Source organism: Epinephelus moara, chromosome 14 (genome assembly GCF_006386435.1).
Source record: "Epinephelus moara isolate mb chromosome 14, YSFRI_EMoa_1.0, whole genome shotgun sequence".
NCBI lineage: Eukaryota > Metazoa > Chordata > Actinopteri > Perciformes > Serranidae > Epinephelus > Epinephelus moara.
Window position 1 is genome coordinate 4,813,401 of NC_065519.1, and position 22,066 is coordinate 4,835,466.

Below are 22,066 nucleotides of genomic sequence, written 5' to 3' on the forward strand. Positions count from 1 at the left end.
TTAAATTTGAATAGAATATAACACTTAAATATGATTTATTTTAAATAAGAATAACAAATATGATTAAATTGAAATCATAAGAATAATACACAACTATTGAAATTAAATAGGAGAATACCACTTAAATAAAATTAGTTTGATATGAATAACACTTAAATAATATGATTTAATTAAAATCATAAGAACAATACTTAAATAATACAAATTAATTTGAATAATGAGAATAATAAATATTTAATTTAAATAATAAGAATAATAACACTTAAATAATATGATTAAATTTGAATAATGAGAATATTAACCCCATAAAATCTGTGGGACGCTGAAATAAAAGAAGAGTCGAGTCTGTTTTTAACCCAAAGAAGAACCAATGAAAAGCACTTTATTAAAGCAAAACATCTTTAACAGAAACAGCCGGCAGACAGAAAACCAACCTTAAAAAAAAAAAAAAAAAAATCTCTGCAGGTCAAAGGCCGTTTGTTTATTTTTTTTCTCCCCTGATATTCTTTTTTAATATATATATTTCTATATAATCTCTACAGTCACTTTGTAATATTGCAGCGTCTCCGAGACTCAAGGCCACGTTTCCTCTTTTCCCTTCACTGATACAACAACACTCGGTCCTGTTAAAGATGATTATCACTCAGCCGCAGCCCATAAACTCTTTATGATTTATGTACAAATGTAAACACAAACAAGGTGCAGATAAAGTTCATCTACTGTGGATTCATATTCGCTCCAAGCACGGCGCCCGCTGAAGCTCCGCCTCCCCACACATCACCATCATATTTATGTTTTCTTAAATTATCGTCTTCATGTCTCGTTTTGTTCGAAGAGATTAAAGATGTAAAACAGAAGAGAGGCAGACTGATAGATTCAGTTTCACTCTGAGGACGTTAAAATAAAATCGAACGTGGTGATAATTAAATGTTCAAACATTGCGAGAGAAAAGCCGTCCGTCTCTTTCTTATCAAACCTCTGATATTTGATCTGTGATGACTTGATCGTACTCACAGGCTGTTACTTAAACACACCGTCTGACTGACTGTCCTCCACGTGAGACATCGTCCGTGAACATGATGACGACAATAAATTAGATCTGGGATCGGTGGAGGTGACAGATGAAAAGCTAAACTGTCTGCTCTTTTTTTTTCAGAGGATAAATATAATTTTTTATACAAGTCTTTTATTCTGAAAGTCAAACAGGAACTAAACAACCACCCTTAAAACTCAATAAAACTCCACATTAAAAAGAAAAGATAGTTCGGATTTTTGAAGCAGGGTTGTGCAAGGTATCAGTAGATGGCGGTTGGCTCACCCCCAGTTTGGAGAAGCAGACAGCAGTACTGACATGGAAGCTAAGCAATGTACTGCTGTGAAGGGGTCAACAATAAAGCATATTTTAGCCACCTTAAAAAAGTCCCACCTTAAACAATCAATATCAGCTTAACAGTACGGTATAATGAGAGTATTTCCACCACTTTACCTTTCTGTCAGACAGCCCATCCAACAGGTAAGCTGTTAATGGCTTCAGTTGCACATCTATCCTCTCGTCACAGTCACCAGACTCCATTGACGAAAACAGTCATTTTGAAAAACAGTGATTTTTACATCCCTGCAAACAGGAGCTGCTCATCTATTGCTGCTTTGATTGGTTAGTTTGTCTTATTTGGTGAAATCGCTTAATCTAAACTGACATTTTTAAATGCTTAAGTCACATAAAAACACGAATAAAATAACTGATGGAGGCAGCAGCAGACCAGCAGCTCCTGTGTTCAGAGATGTTAAATCACTGTTTTTCTCAATGGAGTCTGGCTTTGAAGAGGGCGATGTAATGGCTTCAGTTCCCCATTGGACGGTCTTACAGAAAGGAAAGGTAAAGAAAATACTCTCAGTATAACGTACACTTTAACTCATTTTAATTGTTTCAGGTGGCTGAAATCCGTTTTGTTGCTGACCCCTCCACAGCAATGCATTGCTGAGCTTCAAAGTCAGACTCCGGCGTGCTTCTCCAAACTGGTGGAGCTGACTGACATTCACTGTAGGTAACACACTGACTGTGGTTAACGATCTTATACGACCCAACTTCAAAAAATCTGTAGTGTCTCTTTAAATCTTTACAGTAAAAACTTACAAGCATCGTCTCCTCCTGAAAGACTGATTTAATAACGGCTGATATGACCTCATGATGTCATCGTTCGTCAGATTGCACTCATTAATCGGAGACAACAGCCAGACGATGTTTTATAGATCTATATGTGGTTTTGTTTTTAAACCTGCTCTGAAGTATCAGCTGATCATTACGTTTCATCGACACTCACAGAAGAAGAAGAAGTCATGGTCGGGACCCTCCTCCCTCCACCTGCTGTTAACGACGGATTATTAACGAGATCAGCGATGAGCCGATCGACACTGACGGAGGCTGTGAGGAGGCAGGCGGAGCAGCAGGGGGCGCCACGCTGCTGAGTGACAGCATGAAGCAGCTCAGGTCACCTTAAAAAACAAACGTGTCAAAGGTCATAGACAAACCGGATGTTCTCAGTTTGACTTTAAACTCCGACGGAGCTGTTCAGATCTGACCTGCGTCATGGGAGCAGCTGAAGTTCATGTCACACACACATGCGCACGCACACACACACACTCAGTTGTCGTCGCGGTTCCTCCTGTAGATCGGCACATTAATGCTGTGGAACGCCGGCACCCAGCGGTTGTCATGGAGACCCACATTGCAGCCGGGTGCATCCCTGTGGGCGCCGTGGCAACACATCCAGTACCCGGGACCGTACGGCAGCGCCTGGCAGTACGGCTTGTGGTGCCAGCGGCACAGCGACACGTCGCCGCGGCCATACCGCTTCTTGCACTGCTTGCAGGGGTCGTCGCGGTAACGGGGATCGGACACCCAGAGCGAGTCAGCGGGTCGCACGCCGTAGTTGTCGATGATGAACTTGAAGTAGTGGCAGGTGCACTTGAGGGCGGCGAGGGTCTGCGTGGGCAGCAGCAGGAAGATCTTGAGCAGCAGGTGATGCGGCAGCACGGCGAGGTACGGCTGCGGCTCCAGCAGCTGCTGCAGCCGCTGACGCATCTCCAGGAAGTCCTGCGAAGCAGACGCTCGCCGGCCCACAGGCGCTACGGCAGAGGAGGAGGCCGCACCACCAGCTTCCTCCTCCTGAGCACTGTCAGCCTTTCTCCTCCTCCTCCTCTTATCTGATTGGCTGCCAGAGTCACAGGGAGCAGGAGGGGGGCAGGGCTCAAGGTCCATGGTCATTCTGTGGTGTGGGGGGAGGGGCTCTGAGGCAGGAGGAGACAAGAACAACAGGCCAGGTGGAGGCTCCACCTCCTCAGGTGAAGGGGGCAGGGCTGCTGTGAGGGGCGGGGCTTCTGTCTGAGTCTCTGTGACAGTGCTCGATGTCTCTGGACCTGCAGCTACCCCGACCGCCTGGACCTCACCTGTGGGGGGCGTGGTCACAGCTGAGGCAGGTGTCCTGGGTGTTTCTGAGCAGCTGACTGGCTCTCTGCCCACACTCTGAGCTCCTGGCAGTGATGATGATGACGATGATGATGATGATGACGATGATGATGATGATGATGATGATGACGATGATGATGATGACGATGATGATGGTGGTGATGCAGGCTGGCAGGGGGCGGCGCTCTGGTCTCCAGCAGCGAGCAGGACTCGACCCACTGTCCTCCTCAGGCTGTTGCTCCTCGACAGATCTCCCTCCGTCCTCCTCTTCAGACACTCTGACTCCAGCTTGGCCACCATGTCTGACACCTTGACGCTCTCAGGCTCCTCCCCCCTGACCTCTGAGCCCTCCCTGATCTCAGGGGGCGGAGCTCTGGACAGCGTGATGGTGGTGGAGCTCCTCTGGAGGGCGATCAGAGGTTTGGAGTCTGGCTGCTGCTCGCTGGCTCTCTGCTCCAGGAACGCCACCATCTCCACCACCGACACTTTCTGATCCTCCTCCTCTGCCGTCGCCACCACCTCGTCTCCACACCGCCCGATGCTCGACCGCTGAGTCGAGTCAGAGCGCCGTGGAGACGGTTTGTGGGCATGTTGCTGTGTGTCCTGAACCCGGCTCCTCGGGTCCTGCTGGAGGTTCTGGTTGTTTCCCGACCTGCGGCGCCGTTTGGCGCTGCTGTTTTCCTCCCAGCTTCCCTTAGCCTTCCCAGCCCGCAAGAGTCCCGACATGGTGGCGTGGTTTGAACACACTGCCGGCGTCCTGTCCCTGGTGTCGGAGGCATTGGTTGAGGTGCGTTCAGTGCCTCCAGCACCCTCTGTAGGCTCACCATCTGAGGCGAAGATGGCGATCTTCTCCCGAACATGTCCCGGCTTGATTACAGTCCAGATATCCAGTGGAGCGTCAGCATCCTCCGTGGTGGTCTGGTACAGTCTGAGCGTGTCGTTCTCGCAGCCCGGTACTGTGGGAAGCTGCTGCAGAGCAACGACGGGCGACGCCTTCAGCCGGAGTGATGCCACGCTGCTGCTGATGTTGCTGTTTGTTGCGTTGCTGCGGCGGAGCGTGTTGGTGGAGATGATGCTCAACGGGAGGCGGCTGTTGCTGCTGCTGCCATGGTTACTGCTGCAGGTCCTCAGCAGCGCTCCCTGCTGGCTCACAAACAGGCTGCTCCGCTGGGACGTCTGAACACCGGACGCATCCAGACGCAACTCTGAGCGCACAAGCTTCGGATATGACTTCAGGTGCATGATGGTCCTGAGAGACAGAAAGACAGACAGAGAGATCAGAGACAGTGAGACAGGGAAAGAGACGAAGCGACATTTGAGTCCTAACAGGAGTATTTCTGTCTCCACCTGAATGGAACAAACACAAAGTGAACAAACAGGTTGAGCTTGACTGAAGAAAATGAAGCAAACAGACACGTTTACAGTGACAGAGGTAAAAAAGACTTAAAGGGACAGTTCAGATTTTTGAAATGGGGTTGTTTGAGGTATTTACCTATAGTCAGTGTATTACATACAGAAGATAACAGCTGGCACATCCCCAGTTTGGAGAAGCAGGCTTGAGTCTGACACGGAAGCAAAGCAATGTACTGCTGTGGCTGGGGGCAGCAGCAAAACTTATTTTAGACACCTAAAAAATCATTATCAGTTTAACTGTATGCCATATTTAGAATATTTTCACAGCTTTACCTTTATGTCAGACAGCCCGTTCTGAAAGGGAAACTGTTAACATCTTCAATTCCACATCTACCAGACTCCATTGACAAAAACAGCAATTTTACTTTACTGGACAAAAGAGGTGCTGGTCTACCGCTGCTTAGTTTGTGTTACTGTGTGACTTTAATGAATCTGAATTAACCCTTTAAAACAAAAGAGTCACACAATATCATAAACTAGCTAACTGATAGAGGCAGCAGTAGACCAGCAGCTCCTGTGTTCAGCAGTGTTAAATCACTGTTTTTCTCAATGGAGTCTGGCTTTGAAGAGAGAGATACAACTGACTCATTTTCTGTTGGAAATCACTGTCTGACATTAAAGTAAAGTGGTGGAAATACTCTAAATATGGCATACAGTTAAACTGATATTGATTTTTTAGGTGTCTAAAATATGTTTTGTTGCTGCCTCCATCCACAGCAGTACATTGTTTAGCTTCCATGTTGGACTCCTGCCTGCTTCTCCAAACTGGGAGTGAGCCGACTGACATCTATTGTGACTAGGGCTGCTCCCAAACAGTTGACCAGAAATCAAATCATTACATTAACATCAGAAACATGCGGGAGACTAGTCGACTAATGGACCTAAATGACGACTACTGGTTGACTAGAAAAACTCCTAGTCAGGGGAGCAGCCTTAACTGTGACTATAGGTCAGAACCCTACACAGCCCCACTAAACAATGTCTTCAGTAACTCAGGAGATGTGAAACCATCTGAAGCAGACTGAAGATATTTCGGAGCGTAATAATGTGTGTGTCACTCAGAGAGGTTAAAAACAGCTCGGGCCTTTCAAGGACAGATTTGTCTCTCAGGAGTGTGCAGACTGAAAACACACACACACCTCTGAACATCATGTGATCTCTCTCTTTTTATTATCAGAGCTGCAGGGTGAAGAATGCCTTATAAGCACTGGTTATTCAGACTGAGACTCACTGGTTTTACTGGAACACAGTGAGAGACTCTGCACACTCTTCCCATCACATCAGTGTTTACCACTACCCTAAACAGCCTTAGCCACGATGCTAATGTTGCTAACAGATGGTGTGTCTCTGTCACAAACCTGTCGCTGCATCTGCACGACTGCATATTCACCTCCTGGTGTTTTAACCACACGTCACTAGCTCGACGCTCAGACTGACAAACTGTTCACAGCTCTGGAAAAAAGCTCCTAAGTGAAGCTTGACTTGTGAGTTTTTTAACTTGACATGTTGGGGTTTTAAATGACAGCTGTGTCGGCCAATCACAGTCGGCTCCTCTCTGCCTCTTTTCATTTCACTGTTTGCAGTTTACCACGTGTGCACACATGTGCAGGACATTTTAACTACACGATGACATCATGAACACACACACGGTGCAGCAGCATTACATCAGCTGCTCTCAGTTCAGTTTGGATCTGTCCCCCCACCCCCAACACACATAAACACTGAACAAAAAGTTCAATGCACTTTAATGTTTTTGTTTTTGTTCACGCTGATTTCAACAAATTTGCAACCAAAACTTGAGATAAATGTTTCTACTGAGCATAAAAAGTCTCAGATAAATTCAACCTGTAAAAAAGGAGCTGAAACAAAAGTGTTGCTTTTAAAGTTTTGTTCAGTGTGTGTAAAACAGCCGACCGTTAGCTGGCAGAGTGAGACCTCACCCAGAAATACACTGAACGAAAATTTAAATGCAACACTTTTTGGTCACAAATTTGTTAAAATCCATGTTAGTGATAGCTTCTCCTTTTCAAAGACAATCCATTCACCTGACAGGTGTGTCGTATCAAGATGCTGATTAACCTTTCGAAACCTGGAGCGACATCACTTTTCTTGTGCTGCTTTCAGATGCCTTTCGCAAGTGTTGCATTTAAATTTTTGTTCAGTGTATATCTGACACTGAATAAGGCTGCACATGAAGAATGTTTCTTTTTTTTAATTAAGATTTTTGGATTTACTGATTAATTAATTAGTCTATAAAAACTCTGTAAAGATGTCTCAGAGTCCAACATGACGTCCTCAAGTGTCCAGAACAAAAAGAGATTCAGTTATAAATAGGGCTGTCGAAATAACGCGTTAAAAACACTGATCACTCGCGTTCTGTGGTGCCTTTTGACCCGGTGCGTCACTGAAGGCCACAGTAGCACTTTTTAAACAGGAATTGTGCAAATTTGCAGGAAAGCCCAATCAGTCTTTTTTCAGCATTGGCAGTATAAAAACAAAATCAGGGAGTGCAGCAAAATGCCGCCTNTAGCTGCTCGCTAATTCCTGCTATCAGCTGTTTCCTGTTTATCCACCGCCAGTGGCTCGCACGTGCAGCGTCATCAACAGCTCCTCCCACAAGTCAACAGCCCCTCCCATTGCAGAAGGTTGCCTCGGCCCTGTGAATGGAACATTTACATTTAAAAACGCCCAGATAGAAGTGTTGATAGGAGCGCTGTCCTCTGCAGTGTCTGCAGTCAGGGATTTTCGCACCATCGGAGAACTTCAAGCCTGAAATATCACGTCAACGCAAAGAAGTCCAAGCTAACACAGACTCTGATGCTAACGCTAGCAGCCAGCCTTGTCAAACCACACTCGACCAGGCGTTCAGACACAAACTGAGTCAGTCTACCTGTGACCGACTAATGAACTCCCTTACAAAATGGACTGCAGACCAGTTTGGGTGGTCGAGGACAGGGGGACAACTGTGTCCAAAATCCAGCTGCTTTACTACGACATATCTGCCAACATTGATTTTAACTGAAATTTTCAAATACTTTCACAGCAAAAATTGAGGTATGCAATTAATTTAAATTAATCACAGAGCATGTAATTAATTAATTTTTTCAATCAAATGACAGCCCTGGTTATAAAACAAACAATTAGTGGAAGTTTTTATTGATTTTTGACTAACGATTAACAGCTGATCAGAACTGTTGCAGATTAACTTTCTGTTTACTGACTGATTAAAAAGTTCTTGTTGATGTTTCAGTGGGACTTTAAAGAAGATAATCTTCATTTGCACCTCTTTAATATTGTCATATTATTGTTTTTATTTTATTTGTTTTAATTAAAATATTTATTTTTTTATTTTATTTTTATCTATTTTACGTTTTTCTGATTTTTACAACATTGTAAAATTGTGACTTTTTCAGGTGGAGGCTTTAAATAAGCCCACTCAGTTTTCGGCCTCTCACTGCACTGTATACAATTTGTTATTTTTGTCATGTTATACATTTCTGTCTATCTGAATTTGAACCTCACTGATGACCACTAATGTTTACTCTCAGTTAACCTGCTGACATGTGTACTTTTGGTTTTGGCACCTTACTGATAATCTTTGTGGATATTCTGTGTTTTATTTTGCACTCTGTGTTCTGCTGTTTCTCTCTGGATCAATAAAGCTGATCTGATGTCACATGTCTACTAACAGCTGTAAGCAGACGTTCATTTTGACTTCCAGTAAGTGTCCCAGTAAGACACTCCAGTGTGTCACTGACAACACCAGGACCTCCCCTGAGTGGAATGCAGGTGTTATTAAATACACCTGTGCTGTTCCTACTATGACGTGTCAAAATGTCTGCTGAGAAGAAGGTATATTGTTTCAAGATTTTTACTGTTTACACATTTAAACTCTTGTTTCTGACTGACCTCTGACCTTGATCTGTATGTGTGTGTGTGTGTGTGTGTGTGTGTGTGTGTGTGTGTGTGTGTATGTGTGTGCATTATATAACAGTGTTTCTGGCTCTGATTAGTCTCTCTGACTTCATATTGTGTAATCCTAATTGTTCCCAGTCGCAGCGATGATGACTTCATCCATGTTCACTCTGCAGCTGCCGCTCCTATAAAGACCCCCTCCAATGAAAACTGAGTGTTTAACCTTGTTAACGTGTCCATATGGTGTTTTTATGTGCTACATATGATGAGAGACATGAGCGGTTAATGCCACGGCTGCATTTCCCCCTCAGAGCTGCAGTGTCCCAGTGACAGTCTCACAAACACAGATTCAGCCGTGCAGGTTTGTTACATCACAAATCTAAAGAACCAATCCTGTCAATCTGAAGGGTGGAGCTTTCCATATCATTAGCATAACACTACTGCAAAATGAGGGCTTTAAGAGAAGAAGCAGGTGCTAAGCAGGTGATATTGTATGTGAAGACAAAGGAGTTGAAGCGCTGCTGGGTCTTAAGGCCTCTACCCCTTAGCCCTTGGCCCTACCCCTAGCTCTTGCCCACTACCCCTTGGCCCTTGAAATGAAGCAACGAGGGGTAGGGGTCGAAATCTTTCCCTAGGAATTGGGACACCACTCACTACGTCACCGTCAACTATTTTAAACAGGAAGCCACGAGCCATCTACATTTCCAACCAGCATCTACAACATAACAGTAACATTAGCTACTATTGTGCTTGCTACTAACGTACCATTAGAGTAATAAAATATGTACGACAGGGGACTTCTGCTCGCTAGCTAGCTAACCAGCTAACATTACGAGGCAGCATAGTTATACTAGCTGGCGTTATCGTAATGTGAAAAATCCGACAATTTTGCAGACCAGGACAGATGACAGACGCCAGATAGTGCGAGCTAGCTAGCTAGCTAACAAGCAACCTGACAACGGTAACGTTTGCAAGCTGGCTAGCTTTCTGTCATCTCCAATCTAGACATCGTGAATAGCAATAAAAACATTTTTTCCACGTCTCTTTCTCGGTGGTAGCCATGGTGACGTCTACCCCTCGCTGGCAAATCAGTATCTGAAATTCCTCACTCCGAAAGGGCTAGTTAGTCCTTAGTCGTCATCACATACAGATGTCTTTGGATACTTCAGGTGCATTTTGTTTATTCCATCTTGTGAAACACGACTAAAATATACTCTAAATCAAAAAATATAAAATGCAAGTCCCCTTCGAAAACAACCCAAGGCACACTGTAGGGTTTGTGCAAAAATTGAAATGCCTTTATTTTACATGGCAATATAGATTAAAAAGACCAACGGGTTGCAACTCACAGGCTTCATCAGGGTCAGTCAGAACGTTAACATGCACAGATAAGTGGAGCTACAGTTACAGCTCGACTAGACCACTCAACTGGACTGCTGTCCTTGTCCCAGTATACAAGCACGGGAGGGGAATCCATTTATTGACCGCAGTGTGTCCGACTCTGCTAGGACAGGTGGCGATATGCCCTGTTTCAAACAATCCACAAACAAGTTAGCTACAGTTAGCTAGCAGCTAACTGGTACCATGGTGGACAACTTTCAGGCTCTGTACATTTCGTCCGTCCAAAATGCACGGCTCTAGATGTAGATTTCACCATGTTGTTATTAGCTTCTTCTTCTATTATGCATTTGATGCTTTCGACTTCTGGGTCAAAGCCCAGTGCTGACACTGTGGAGCATGCGCCAAGTGCCTCGGCCAGTTTGGGTCCAATTAGCTGTATACATGCAGGAGGAACTCAACTCCCAATTGGATTATCTGGGCATCTTAGTCCATTTTAGAAGTAAGTGTGGGAGCGGTAACGAAACCCATTCCATGTTGGTAAAAGAAGGGTAAGAGGAAGAAAGAGTAGATCTGCTTCCATCCTCTTGACAGAGTTCATATTTACTTTTTATGTGGGGAAAAAAACATGTTGAGCAAAATATTAATCATTGTATTTTTACATTAAAACGTGTCTGGAGGGGACTTTAAAGTTCCCAAAACTTTACATTTAATGTCATTTAAAAGTTCAACACATAAGATTATTAGAAGTGTAACTTTAGTTTCTGTCTACATCCTGTCTAGTTTATTAAGAACAGCTGGATGTTTATGTTCGTTAACCAGCCTCGTCACTCATTCATCATTTTATATATAGTGTCAGAGTCTTTTTGTTCTGGATGTTAAACTCTTCCTTCATGCAATGTTATGAATCTGGTAAATATGAGGTGTCCTGTTGGCCGAGGAGTTAAAACACAAACAGTGTGATTCACATGTTTGCTGTCTTTTCTCTGTAACGAGATGAAATTAAGACGCCTGTGAAACATGTTTCAGTGTTTGAATTTGCTGCATGTTTCTGCCTCAGTCTGATGTATAAAGTTGAGTGTGGAGGTTCATGGAGGGGAGCAGTCGCTGTAGGATTGTGTAACAGTCATGACTCACTTTTCAGTTACATCATCAGCGATGTCATCCTACAGAACAAAGTCGAAACATCCACTGTGAGTTTCTAAAACTGAGGATTGAATGTGTTTTATATTTTTCATATATAAGTCAACTCAAACTTTATATATGATGTCCACACAGAAACACACCATCAACATATACCGATAAAAACTAAAGTTTAAAGACCTCTGAAAACTCACCTGTGCTCTCAGCGTTCAGGTTCAGGCAGAAAGTGAAGCACATTGTTCAGTCATGTTGAAACATTTTTAAAGTGTACGTCAGTTTGTGCCTCACAGGTGAATTCTGTTTCATCTCATCCCGAAACTGACTTTTACAATCATCGCAAAAAACATGCATTGGTGCATCGCGATAAAGCAGGCTGCACCCGGTGAAAGCATGGATTCCTCCAGAGAACAAGCTGCAGCTGGAACCTCACCTACAAAGTTAAAAGGACTTCTCACTGAAGTGCAACTGCAGCGCACAGACACTAAAAGTGAAAGTCTCCCGGAGCGTTTGTCAAAAGAGCAGCAAGACAGCACCGCTCTGGTTTACTTTTTGTCCCCACCCAAGCGTGATGTGTCAGGATTATCAACATGCAGAACATGTTTCTGTTGATAGTAGTCACTGAAACTTTCTGCTCCGCCGCTGATGATACTGCATGCATCATCTGACATTATCATTCCGCTGTTTTATATCTTCTGTTTACTTTAACAGGCATGAGCGAGAAAACAGCTTAAACTAACATTACAGTCCGTTGTGATTGTCTGTGACCTCTGTTACAGTAAATCATTCGTGATTGATTTTCCTCGCCCCACACTGATGCAAAAATAAATCCACCTAGAGTCGTCTCCTTTGGTCTGAATCAGGGACTCATGTTGTTCCAAAGTTGTATAATTGCCTAGAGTTGGTTCGTGTTCTCACGGCACCATTAGCAAGCGGACCAGCGGAAAGCTGCTCTTGATTGGTCGGAATTTCCACGTGCGAAAAATCCAGGAAGTAAAGCAAACGTTGAAGAAGAGTACACTTGCAAGATAAATGTGACACTTTCTAATGTCACAATGGAGGGACAACTACGCAGGTTGATTTTAGCGCTGCTCATCGTGGACTATATTGCTGTCATTGTTCATTTTAGTCAAACCATACAGTTTGAAAACGAGGCGCGGATCAATGAATTAGTCTTTAGATTAGTCGACTAGTCAAGAAATAATCGTTGAATTAATCGATAAAAAATTAATCATTAGGTGGAGCCCTGAATCACACTGCCTCCAACACTCACTTTGCATTCTGTTTGAATACAGCTAGACAAATACTACAATACCCATGAGCCTCAACTGCTGTTGCCATGGAGAAGCACCTGGTCAGAGGTGCGGTGACTTCAGAACGAGCTCTATGATTGGCTGTTTGGGAGTCGTAGTGACTTCAGTTTTTATGTCCACAGGCGTCTCGCAGCTTCGACTTTGAACTGACTTTGTGTTAAAAAGTAAGTTTACCTCCAGACTGCGTGCTGATTGGCTGGTAGTGTTTGGGGGAGTGGTCCTGGTTTGAGTGACAGCTCCTCTGATCCTTCAGCTTCACATCTCTCAGACGTTCACTGTGACTCCTCCCAGACAGGAAACAGAACCACTCGCCGTCTGTCTGGCTCCACCCCCTCAGGACGCACACACACCCTCTGCAGAAAAACACACACAATCGGGCTTTAACATACAAGGACTTTGCCTCGGTGATTTGGTGCATAACAAGAATATGTTCTCCAATTCTGTCAGTCACAGCCCTTTTACACAGAGATCGCACTATAAGGCCACGAAGTCCCTTCTTTACACCTCCTCTGCATTTTTACAGAGAACCATCCATACTCGTCCATTGTGAGACTTTCTAAGTGAGCGACAGGGATAAATAGAAACTGGACATCTGACTAAAGTTCTTGGAGTTGGTTTCGGATACCTCATCAAAACACAGACACGAATCTCATGCTGGCAACTTAAAAAAAACAATGAAACAATTCATACTCTATGTACACAACATAGGCTAGTCATTTTATATACTCCACGTGGAACAGGCCACAATACCTCAAGAATATTCGATATATCACACACCCCTAGTGGTTAATTCGTCCTTTTAATAAACAAACATGATAAAATCTTAATCAAATTATCATCGGATAACTTATGAAATATCAGCTGGATTTGGTGCAGAACGTGTCTTAACGACAAATGCTGGTTCAGCTGGTTTGGATAAAATCAGACTGGTTTAAGCTTGTACACCAGACCGGACCAGCTAAACAGGAAAGAAATTGCAACTGGACACATCTCCCCTTTATTTTAGTTATTTTCAAAATGTAGACTTTTTACACAAACATCCATTAACAAAATGTTTTCAACTTTCAAGTTTAAATTATAGCAATAAAACATTTGTTCAAACCAAAATGCCCGTCTGTTTTTATTCCCTTAAGGCTCATTCTGATTGGTTATAATATAAATTCTGTATAACCATAATACCGTGAAACCGCAATATTATCTGAGACGGTTATCGCACCCTGAAAATCTCATACCCTTGCACCCTGCCAGCGCAAATGTTGGACCGCAACAACAACAAATGCTTCAGCAGCAGCAGCAGCACAACTTCCAGCTGCTTCTATAAAGTGACACCCAGCAGCTGCTGTCAGACTCAGCTCTGCTTACACACATAGAGTGCGTGTGTGTGTGTGTGTGTGTGTGTGTGTCCATGTGTGTGAGTCGGTCAATGAGCCTATCAGCTGCTAGAACTCTCTCCTGCTGTCTATATAAGGCAGCAGGTGATCAATGGGTCCGCAGAGCCCACGCTGTGCTCAGACCATCACATGACTCTGTACTGGTGTGGGTGTGTTGCTACTGGTTACCCCTGAAGATTCTCTCACACACACTCACACACACACACACACTGTACAGCACATTCCTCTGCTGGTAGAATTAGCTCAATGCTACATGCTAACAGGTGTACAGACGTCTGTCTTATGATGAACGTCTGAGGGGGAAATAATGTGACTCCACCCGTCTGGCTGCAGCAGGTCATTAAAACAAACTCTACACAGTGTCAGCAGGGTCACTAACTACCCAGAATTCCTCACTGCCCTGGGAAGCTGACACTGGACCTGTAATTAAACCCCTTCCTCACCTCAGTCTGGTCCTGTGACCTCTGACTCACGCTCCCAATCGTCCAATCACAGTTCAGGTTATTATATATAATACATGACTGAATAATACATGAATGAAAGACTCTACCCCAGTGCACCATGGGACATGTAGGACATCTGCACCTCTGCTGCTCACATTTGGTGCGTTCTGTTTTTAACTCGTCCAGCTGTCTGAGTCATGTGACTGTGTTTACAGGCCTGCGTGGCCTGTGATTGGTCAGGGTGAAACAACAGGAGCAGACTCGGTTCCTCTGAAACTCGTCTCGGCCTGTTCAGCCAGACGACCACACCCTCCACTGCCTCAACCACAAGGCATGCTGGGAAAACACCACAACGCCCAGTGTGTGTGTGTGTGTGTGTATGTGTGTGTGTGTGCCAGGCAAAGAATAAGGTCAACACACAACTCTCCCTCTGTCTCCGGTGCTGTTTCAGCTGAGCGCTCACCTGCAGGCGGGTCTTTGATTGTGTGACTGACACACAGCCAATCAGCTCATTGTGTGAACCTCAGCACATGAACCTAACAACGTACGGCTAAAGGTTTAAAGCCAGCAGAGACTCACCTGCAGCGACAGCAGCATGAAAGTAAAAACTGTACACTAACATACCTGCACATGTCTGAACAGGAGCAGCTGATACACAGCAGACAGGTTCCTCTACCAGAGGGTTTTTTTCTGTTTCTGTCTCAGCTGAAAATATTGAAGCAGATTGTAGTATTTACACTCAGAACCACAGCAGGTCTGATATCAGCTAAACCAATAAAAATAATAGTAATGATGATGACGATGTTCTCAGACATGTATTTAATGGTGCATGTTTGAGGAAACAGTTCAAACACTACAGATTCACTTCCTGATGTTGTTATGCTCACTGCTGATGTTATGAAACTTTCAAAATAAAACTAGGAAGTGACCCCTTAGGTGGAGAAAGTGAAATCAGAGTTGTGATAAACTAACGAGAAACCATCAGTAACTATGTTTGCATGCACAGTTAAATCTAACTACAGATACAGCTCAACTCGGCCATTTCATTGGACTACTGTCCTTGTCCCAGTATACAAGCACAGGAGGAGAATCGATTTATTGACAGAAGTATGTCCGACTCCTCTACGATAGGTGGAGATATGCCCCCTTTCAGCTTGTTAGTATTGAACCTGTTTCTGGATGACCAATTACGTCACAGCCCAAACAACAGAACGTCGTCCATCTGGCCATTCCGTGTTTTCCTTCAGTAAAAACTAAAATGATCTGTCATTTCTTTAGGTTGTGAACAACAACAGTAACTCAGAGTGAGATTCAGATTCTGTTACAATATTAATAGTTCAACAAATAAAATCTACCACAAATTACACATTTAAACAGCTCCCAAATACAAAAAATGTCCCCTGGGATCTATATATATAAATTGAACNTATATATATAAATCAACAGGTGGTTTCCTTCTTTTAGTAAAATCCGAAATGATTGAGTTGTTTTTTTCCACCTGGACCTTTATGCTCTGCCATTTCTCCTCTAATCATCACGCTGTAACCTGTGACAGGCTGTTATGATACCACAACTATCACACAGTCACATATATGGAGTTTATTCAAGTAGGTTTACATTACCAAAGGTTTATGACAAAATCACTTGACGACACCGACTCCTGTGTGCGCACGGCGAGAGAGGAGAGAAGGAGCCGCTGAATGAGTTCCCTCTGAGCGGTAAGTCACTAAAAGAGTCTGAGAAGTCCGGGGCTGTTCATGAAACATTCAGGACGCCACAGTTTATTCCACACTACTGAAGCTGTTCCTCTTTTTGGAACCACCGCAGACACAATGATAATTTCACTTTCAGACATGCTTGTTGTTGCTGCGGGTAACAGTATGGTGTCAATATGTCAACAAGTCGAAATATTTCGAGTATCATGATATAAATTCTTCATATCATATTAAAAATTATACCGGTATTATTGTGAACGAGATGATATGGCACATCCCAAGTGCAGCATGAACTGTGTCTCCTCGTCTGTCCAAAAATGCATGGGTCTGGATGTAGATTTTGCCACAATGTTACCGACATCTTCTTCTGTTAGACATTTAATGCTATTCGACTTCTGGGTCAAGAAACTGTGGAGCATGCTCAGAGATTCTGTAACTGCGCTGCCTATTTCTCACCTCAGATGTTGTTACAAACATACTTTAGTGTACTGTTCTGCTGTGAAATGAAGAATCTGGCAGTCATGTTGGCAGGTTCTAATGGTGTGTTAATATTATTGTGCATCCCTGGTTTGCATACTTGAACAATTCACCTGAAACAGTCTGCATTCACATACTATTTAATAATAAATGCTTCACAGTCTTTGTATTTTAAAAACTGCATTCATTAATGACGTAATTGATCTGAAAGCAGCGTACAGTCTCCTGCTGCACTGTGTTTTTATAAATGTCATGGAGCAGCCTCTCTGCTGCACCGTTAGCTCTGGGACAAGATGCTGAGCGGACCGGGCGCAGGTTTATTTTTAGGTGAAACAGACTGAGCAGAGAATCATTTTCCTCACCACAGGGTTGGTTTAGGTTGTTTCATGCTGCAAGGTGTTGGTCAGCGATTGTTAACGTGACTGCCAATCTGCCAATATTCGTATGTGCTGCATGTTCGCCTCGCAAAAGTATTTAAATAGACATTAAATTAAAACAAGCTCACAAGCGCTGCCTTTTGTGAGGATAAATTACAAGTTAACTGTAAATGTTGCATATAGAAATATTGTAAATATTTTGAGGGCCCAATAATAGTAGTAGTAGTAGTAGCCAGTAATAAGAAATATGACATCTGCTTGTGTCTTTCAATCATCTGAATCATTTGTACACGTTTTTGTCTGAGTCACTCCCAGATATCATGAATAAAGGGGGTTCCTGTGTAAGATATTTTTTCATGGGGTGAAATGACAAAATTCCCAGGTGCAAAAACAAAACTAAACAAAAAAACTGTGCAATTCTCAAATTAATGCAAAATACTTTACAGAACTTTTATCGTTATGAATCATAATCAAGTACAGATTTGTTGTGGGTTTTTTGAGCCAATGTTGATCATAATGCAGGTGAGGCAGAACCTCCTCACAGCGAGTCAATGAAACCTGACAGAAACTAACTACAGTCCTCCAGCAGTGACCAGTGTTAACCAGCTCTACCAACCTCCAGCTGCAGGTCAGAGCACAATAACAACCTGCAGACATCTTTTAAGAGACAGACAGACAGACAGACAGACAGACAGCTGCTGAGTCTGCAGTCTGAAGCTAACATCTCTATATTCCCTTAATATCAGACACATTTAACAAATGCCTTCATAGTGATTTAAAACAAGTACAAACATTCATATGTGTCTCTTGATATAAACTAACATTGCCAAAGATTGGTGAGAGCTATCTGCACAGTCAAGGTTGCAAAATCACGAGGGGAGATGAACGTTTCAAATGCAATATGAATGTTAAAAATCCGTTGAGCCTCTGCGGATATATCGATGTCTAAAGTCAGTAAAACTGGCTGGGCCGCAAATTTGAGGGCGTAGCGTCAGTCTGCAGTGAGTATAACATTAGTTATAAACTGTAGGTGGCTGATTTCTACATAACAAGCTGCAGGGACACAAACACTGAACATGTGACCTGAAGAAAAACACTACTGAGAACATAAAACCCTCTGAAAGCTCTCTTTACTGAGTCATAATAAGAGGATACTGATGTGGGGACATACAGTAGATAGGCTCCCCAGGTCTGCTAGCTAACACAGCTGCTATCTGAGGCTTCAAACAGCTGCTGTAAACCTCAGTCTGAAGCCTCATCACTGTCTGTCAGCTAATGTCAGTTAGCATACTGCAGTTAACAGACGGTTAAACTCACTGATAACAAACAAACAACCAGCCTGTAACTACAGCTGGGTCCCGAAACAAGTCGCCAACTTTACAAGCCGCAGCGCTAACTAGCATGCTACTAGCCGCGGCCGTCTGAAGCTATGATACACCTGGCTAACTGACTAGCCTCTGCGGCTAACTACCACTCAGCTGCGGGGAAGGAAAACAGCGCGTCGACATTTATAAAATAGTGATTAATCAGTAAATGTGAACGTGTTTGTGTGGGTTTGTTTTCACACAAACAGCTTTAGCATCAGAAGCTAACAGACCGAGAAGAGGCCGAGGGTCAAACTAACCTGGAGGAGGAAATCTCTCCGGAAAAAAACCTGCTGGCAGCGACGAAAACCGCCAAACTCTTGTTTCCCCGGTGAGTCCCGTTAATCTCAAACACTCCGGGTGTCGGTTCCTTCCGTTAACTGTTGATTAAATGTTGTTTTAAAATGTTAAATCGGGTTTAAAACGGTGCACCTCTTCTCCTCTAACTCCTCTAACAACTACTGACCGAGTGCAGCGACGTAACGTCCAGCTGGAGCAGCTGCGTCATGACGTAGTCAAGGCTGCCAAAGATCGTCTATATTCAACAGGAGAGTTTATACTGGTGGAACTAATGTCTCAAGGGACTGTTCGTTACTTGTGAGGGGAAGGGGTGGTGCAAAAAGGTGGAGGCGTGTCAAATATTTTTCTAAGCACTGGAGAGGGACTTTTGTTTTCTGATTTGGCCTAAGGGAGGGGCATATTTTATATTTAAAATATATTTAAGAAAACATGCCTTCTAAACGCACCCGCAGATTTAAGCGGGATTTATACTTGTGCAGTGGTGTGTCTGTGTCACTCTGCAGTTACACCTCCAAAACACTAGTCAGTCTGTGAAATGCTGTAAAGTTTAGTTGATTCAAAACACACATTAAACACACATTAAACACACAGTAAACACACATTAAACACACATTAAACATGGCTTAACAGAGACAAATTCAAACACAAGTACACAAATCAGCTTCACTATAACTCGCAGCATTCACAGACAAACACTTGTCTTTATCTGGACACATTCTCCCCACAAATACAACATGCTAATGTTTTTAGCACAAGCCTATGGAATTTTACATTGTATAAATTAGCCTAGCGACAAGCAGGGATTTCCTCTGCTCATATAAAACCATTGACAACAGCAACATTTAACAACGGTAATGTTACAATATTCGGCCCAATTACAGCTCACAAAGGTCACTGACAAAACAACTGTCTGATACTGAACACGTTTTCCTCAAAAATATAACATGCTAACGTTATTAGCACAAGCCTATGGCATTTTACATTGTATAAATTAGCCTAGCGATGAGCGGAGATTTCCTCCACTATAAATCACACACAAGACTACACAGCACAAAGCAAAGTTTTTAATGCTTTCTCTGATTAATAGAATTAAATTTATAAATTCAAAAAGACAGACCACAAAAAAACAAACAAACAAAACATTTGATAAGACTTTTTTAATCTACACTTAATGTTTATATGATTCATATTTCACTGTTATTATTATCAAGTATTAGTTTCATATTTATTTTTCATAATTACTTATTGACTGGCTTTATATAAATCTGAATAATAGATTAATAATAATAATAGATTTTTATTTATAACGCACTTTACATTTGAATACAAATCTCAAAGTGCACAGTACAAAGGCAACAATAACAATAAAAGCAACAATAACAGTAAAATCGAGCAACAGAGCAAAACAATAAAAACAGACATTTATTTGCACTATAATGCAGCATCTCATCTGTGTAACATGATGAATGTCTCTTTTTGGTTCTCAGCTGCAGAGACAGAGTGAGACCTCCTGTCTGATAATAACTCATCTGTGAGCCGACTTCAGTTTCAACAACAACCCAAACCTGCTGCAGGTTTCCATCATAAAAAATACATCACACACAACCAGGAGAACCTGGAGGCCTCCGGGAGCCAGAGGTCTTCCTCCTCCTGTCCTCCTCTACCTCCTTGTTTCCTCCTCTACCTCCTTGTTTACCTCCTCTACCCTGAACCTTCACACTTGTAGCAGGAGGTGTTTCAGTGTCGCCCTCTGGTGGCTGTGAGCAGATTAACCCTCCAACACATTAAAGGGAAACTCCACCTGTTTCCTGCGAGTAGTTGATAAATGAAGCCAAAAACTGCAGTTCCTCTAATGGCCACTTGAGGCTGACTCCAGGAGCGAGTTAATCCCCACAGACCGCCATGTTAAAATGTCCAACATTACAGCAGAAATAAACATGTTTACAGCCTGGTACAAAAACAGTTTTGGTCGCTAAAGCAAATCTTAACATTCATGACAACTAGAGGGAGTGAATTTTATGTAAATGAGTCATTTAAATGTAATGAAGGTTTAAAGTTATGCATATCTAAGGGCGTAGTTGGTTTGAGTGACAGGCTGTCTGTGAGGCGTCTACACAGTCTACAGTACCTTTTACACTCCCTCATCAAGGGGAGAATTTCACACCATTAGATTACTGCTCTGTATAAAAGGTACAATCTCAGATTGGGGGACAGAGATTCTCGCCTTTAAGGCGGCATCAGATGTAGTAACAACGCTGAAACAATGTAGGGACAGCTGGTGGGACGGGATCATGGGTGGCACAGGTGTGATGTTTTGATGACATGTTACGCATGCAACCCACTGCAGGGGATTTAAAAAGTAGCCGATAGCAGTTAGCAGCTAACTCAAAGAGGAAGAGCAGACCTTGTTTTTGTTTCTTTAAACAAATCACTGTCGTCTTGGGCAGAGCTCAGCCCAGGATGCAGTAACAGTGTTGTTGCTAAATAATGTTGGGGGTGAACTTGTTTTGGTGAAACATAAGTACATGAGGGGGTGAGCGCTGTCATTAAAATGGCCCCACAAAAGAAAGCGCCACAGAAAACAGTAACAGACGTTTGTCACTGTGTGATTCACCTCTGATATAAAGACAAACATGATCTGATAATCGGAGCCCTAGAGGCGAAGCCCTGGTCACACAGAAAGCGTTTCACAGGTTGCAAAATGCGAGGTGCACGGCGCTGCCTTTTTTTCTTTTTTATTGAATGCAACTAGTTAAAAAAAATGCTTGCTGTGCCTTTTTATTATTGCCAAGCACCCACCCCATCACATCCTTTCACTAACCTTCCCATTTAATCATTTTACCATTATTTTTTTTTTCACAGTAATCAGTGTGTAGTTGCTGACATGTTGAGGCAGAGGGTGCTGTCTGTAGCTCTGGTTGAGGGTGAGAGGCTGTCAGCAGATAAACAGAGATCTGTGTGGGTAGTTACTTACTTACTTACTGCCCTTTATGCCGGCTGGCATGTAGGGCAGCAACAAAGGATTTCCACTCCTGTCTGTTCTGGGCCAGCGTCTTTACGGAACCCAGGTGTGATGCAGGGCCTTCAGCTCTCCTTCCACCGTCCTGCGCCAGGTGTTCTTGGGTCGGCCTCTTTTACGTTTACAATCTGGTGTCCAGTGAAGGACAGTTCGGGTGATGTTGTCCTACTCTCTACGGATGACATGCCCAATCCATTTCCATCGCCTTCTCATAAGGATCGTAGCCATATTTTCCTGCTTACACAGGCTGAGAAGATGCTGGTTGGATATGGTTTGGGGCCAGAATATTCTCAGTATCTTCCGTAGGCTTTTGGCTGACAGTTTGTGGAGATCATTTTCTGTCGTTCTCCAACATTCTGAGCCGTATAGCAGGGTGGACAGGACGCAGCTCTGGT

At 43.2% G+C, this 22,066-nt stretch overlaps 1 protein-coding gene across 1 annotated transcript; it reads right to left on the bottom strand.

Annotated features, from left to right (window-relative positions):
- Positions 1-346: 346 nt before the first annotated feature.
- fbxo34 (F-box protein 34) lies at positions 347-18,816 on the bottom strand. Its single transcript, XM_050061913.1, has 3 exons — positions 18,613-18,816; positions 12,760-12,938; positions 347-4,715 (listed from the first exon to the last, which is right to left on the bottom strand). Exon 3 carries the CDS (start codon positions 4,706-4,708, stop codon positions 2,642-2,644), a length of 2,067 nt encoding a protein of 688 aa, XP_049917870.1. The 5' UTR covers positions 4,709-4,715; positions 12,760-12,938; positions 18,613-18,816; the 3' UTR covers positions 347-2,641.
- Positions 18,817-22,066: the final 3,250 nt, after the last annotated feature.

Coding starts and splice junctions, on each gene's coding strand:
- fbxo34 (XM_050061913.1), bottom strand. CDS start 4,708: ATGCACCTGAAGTCATATCCGAAGCTTGTGCGCTCAGAGTTGCGTCTG.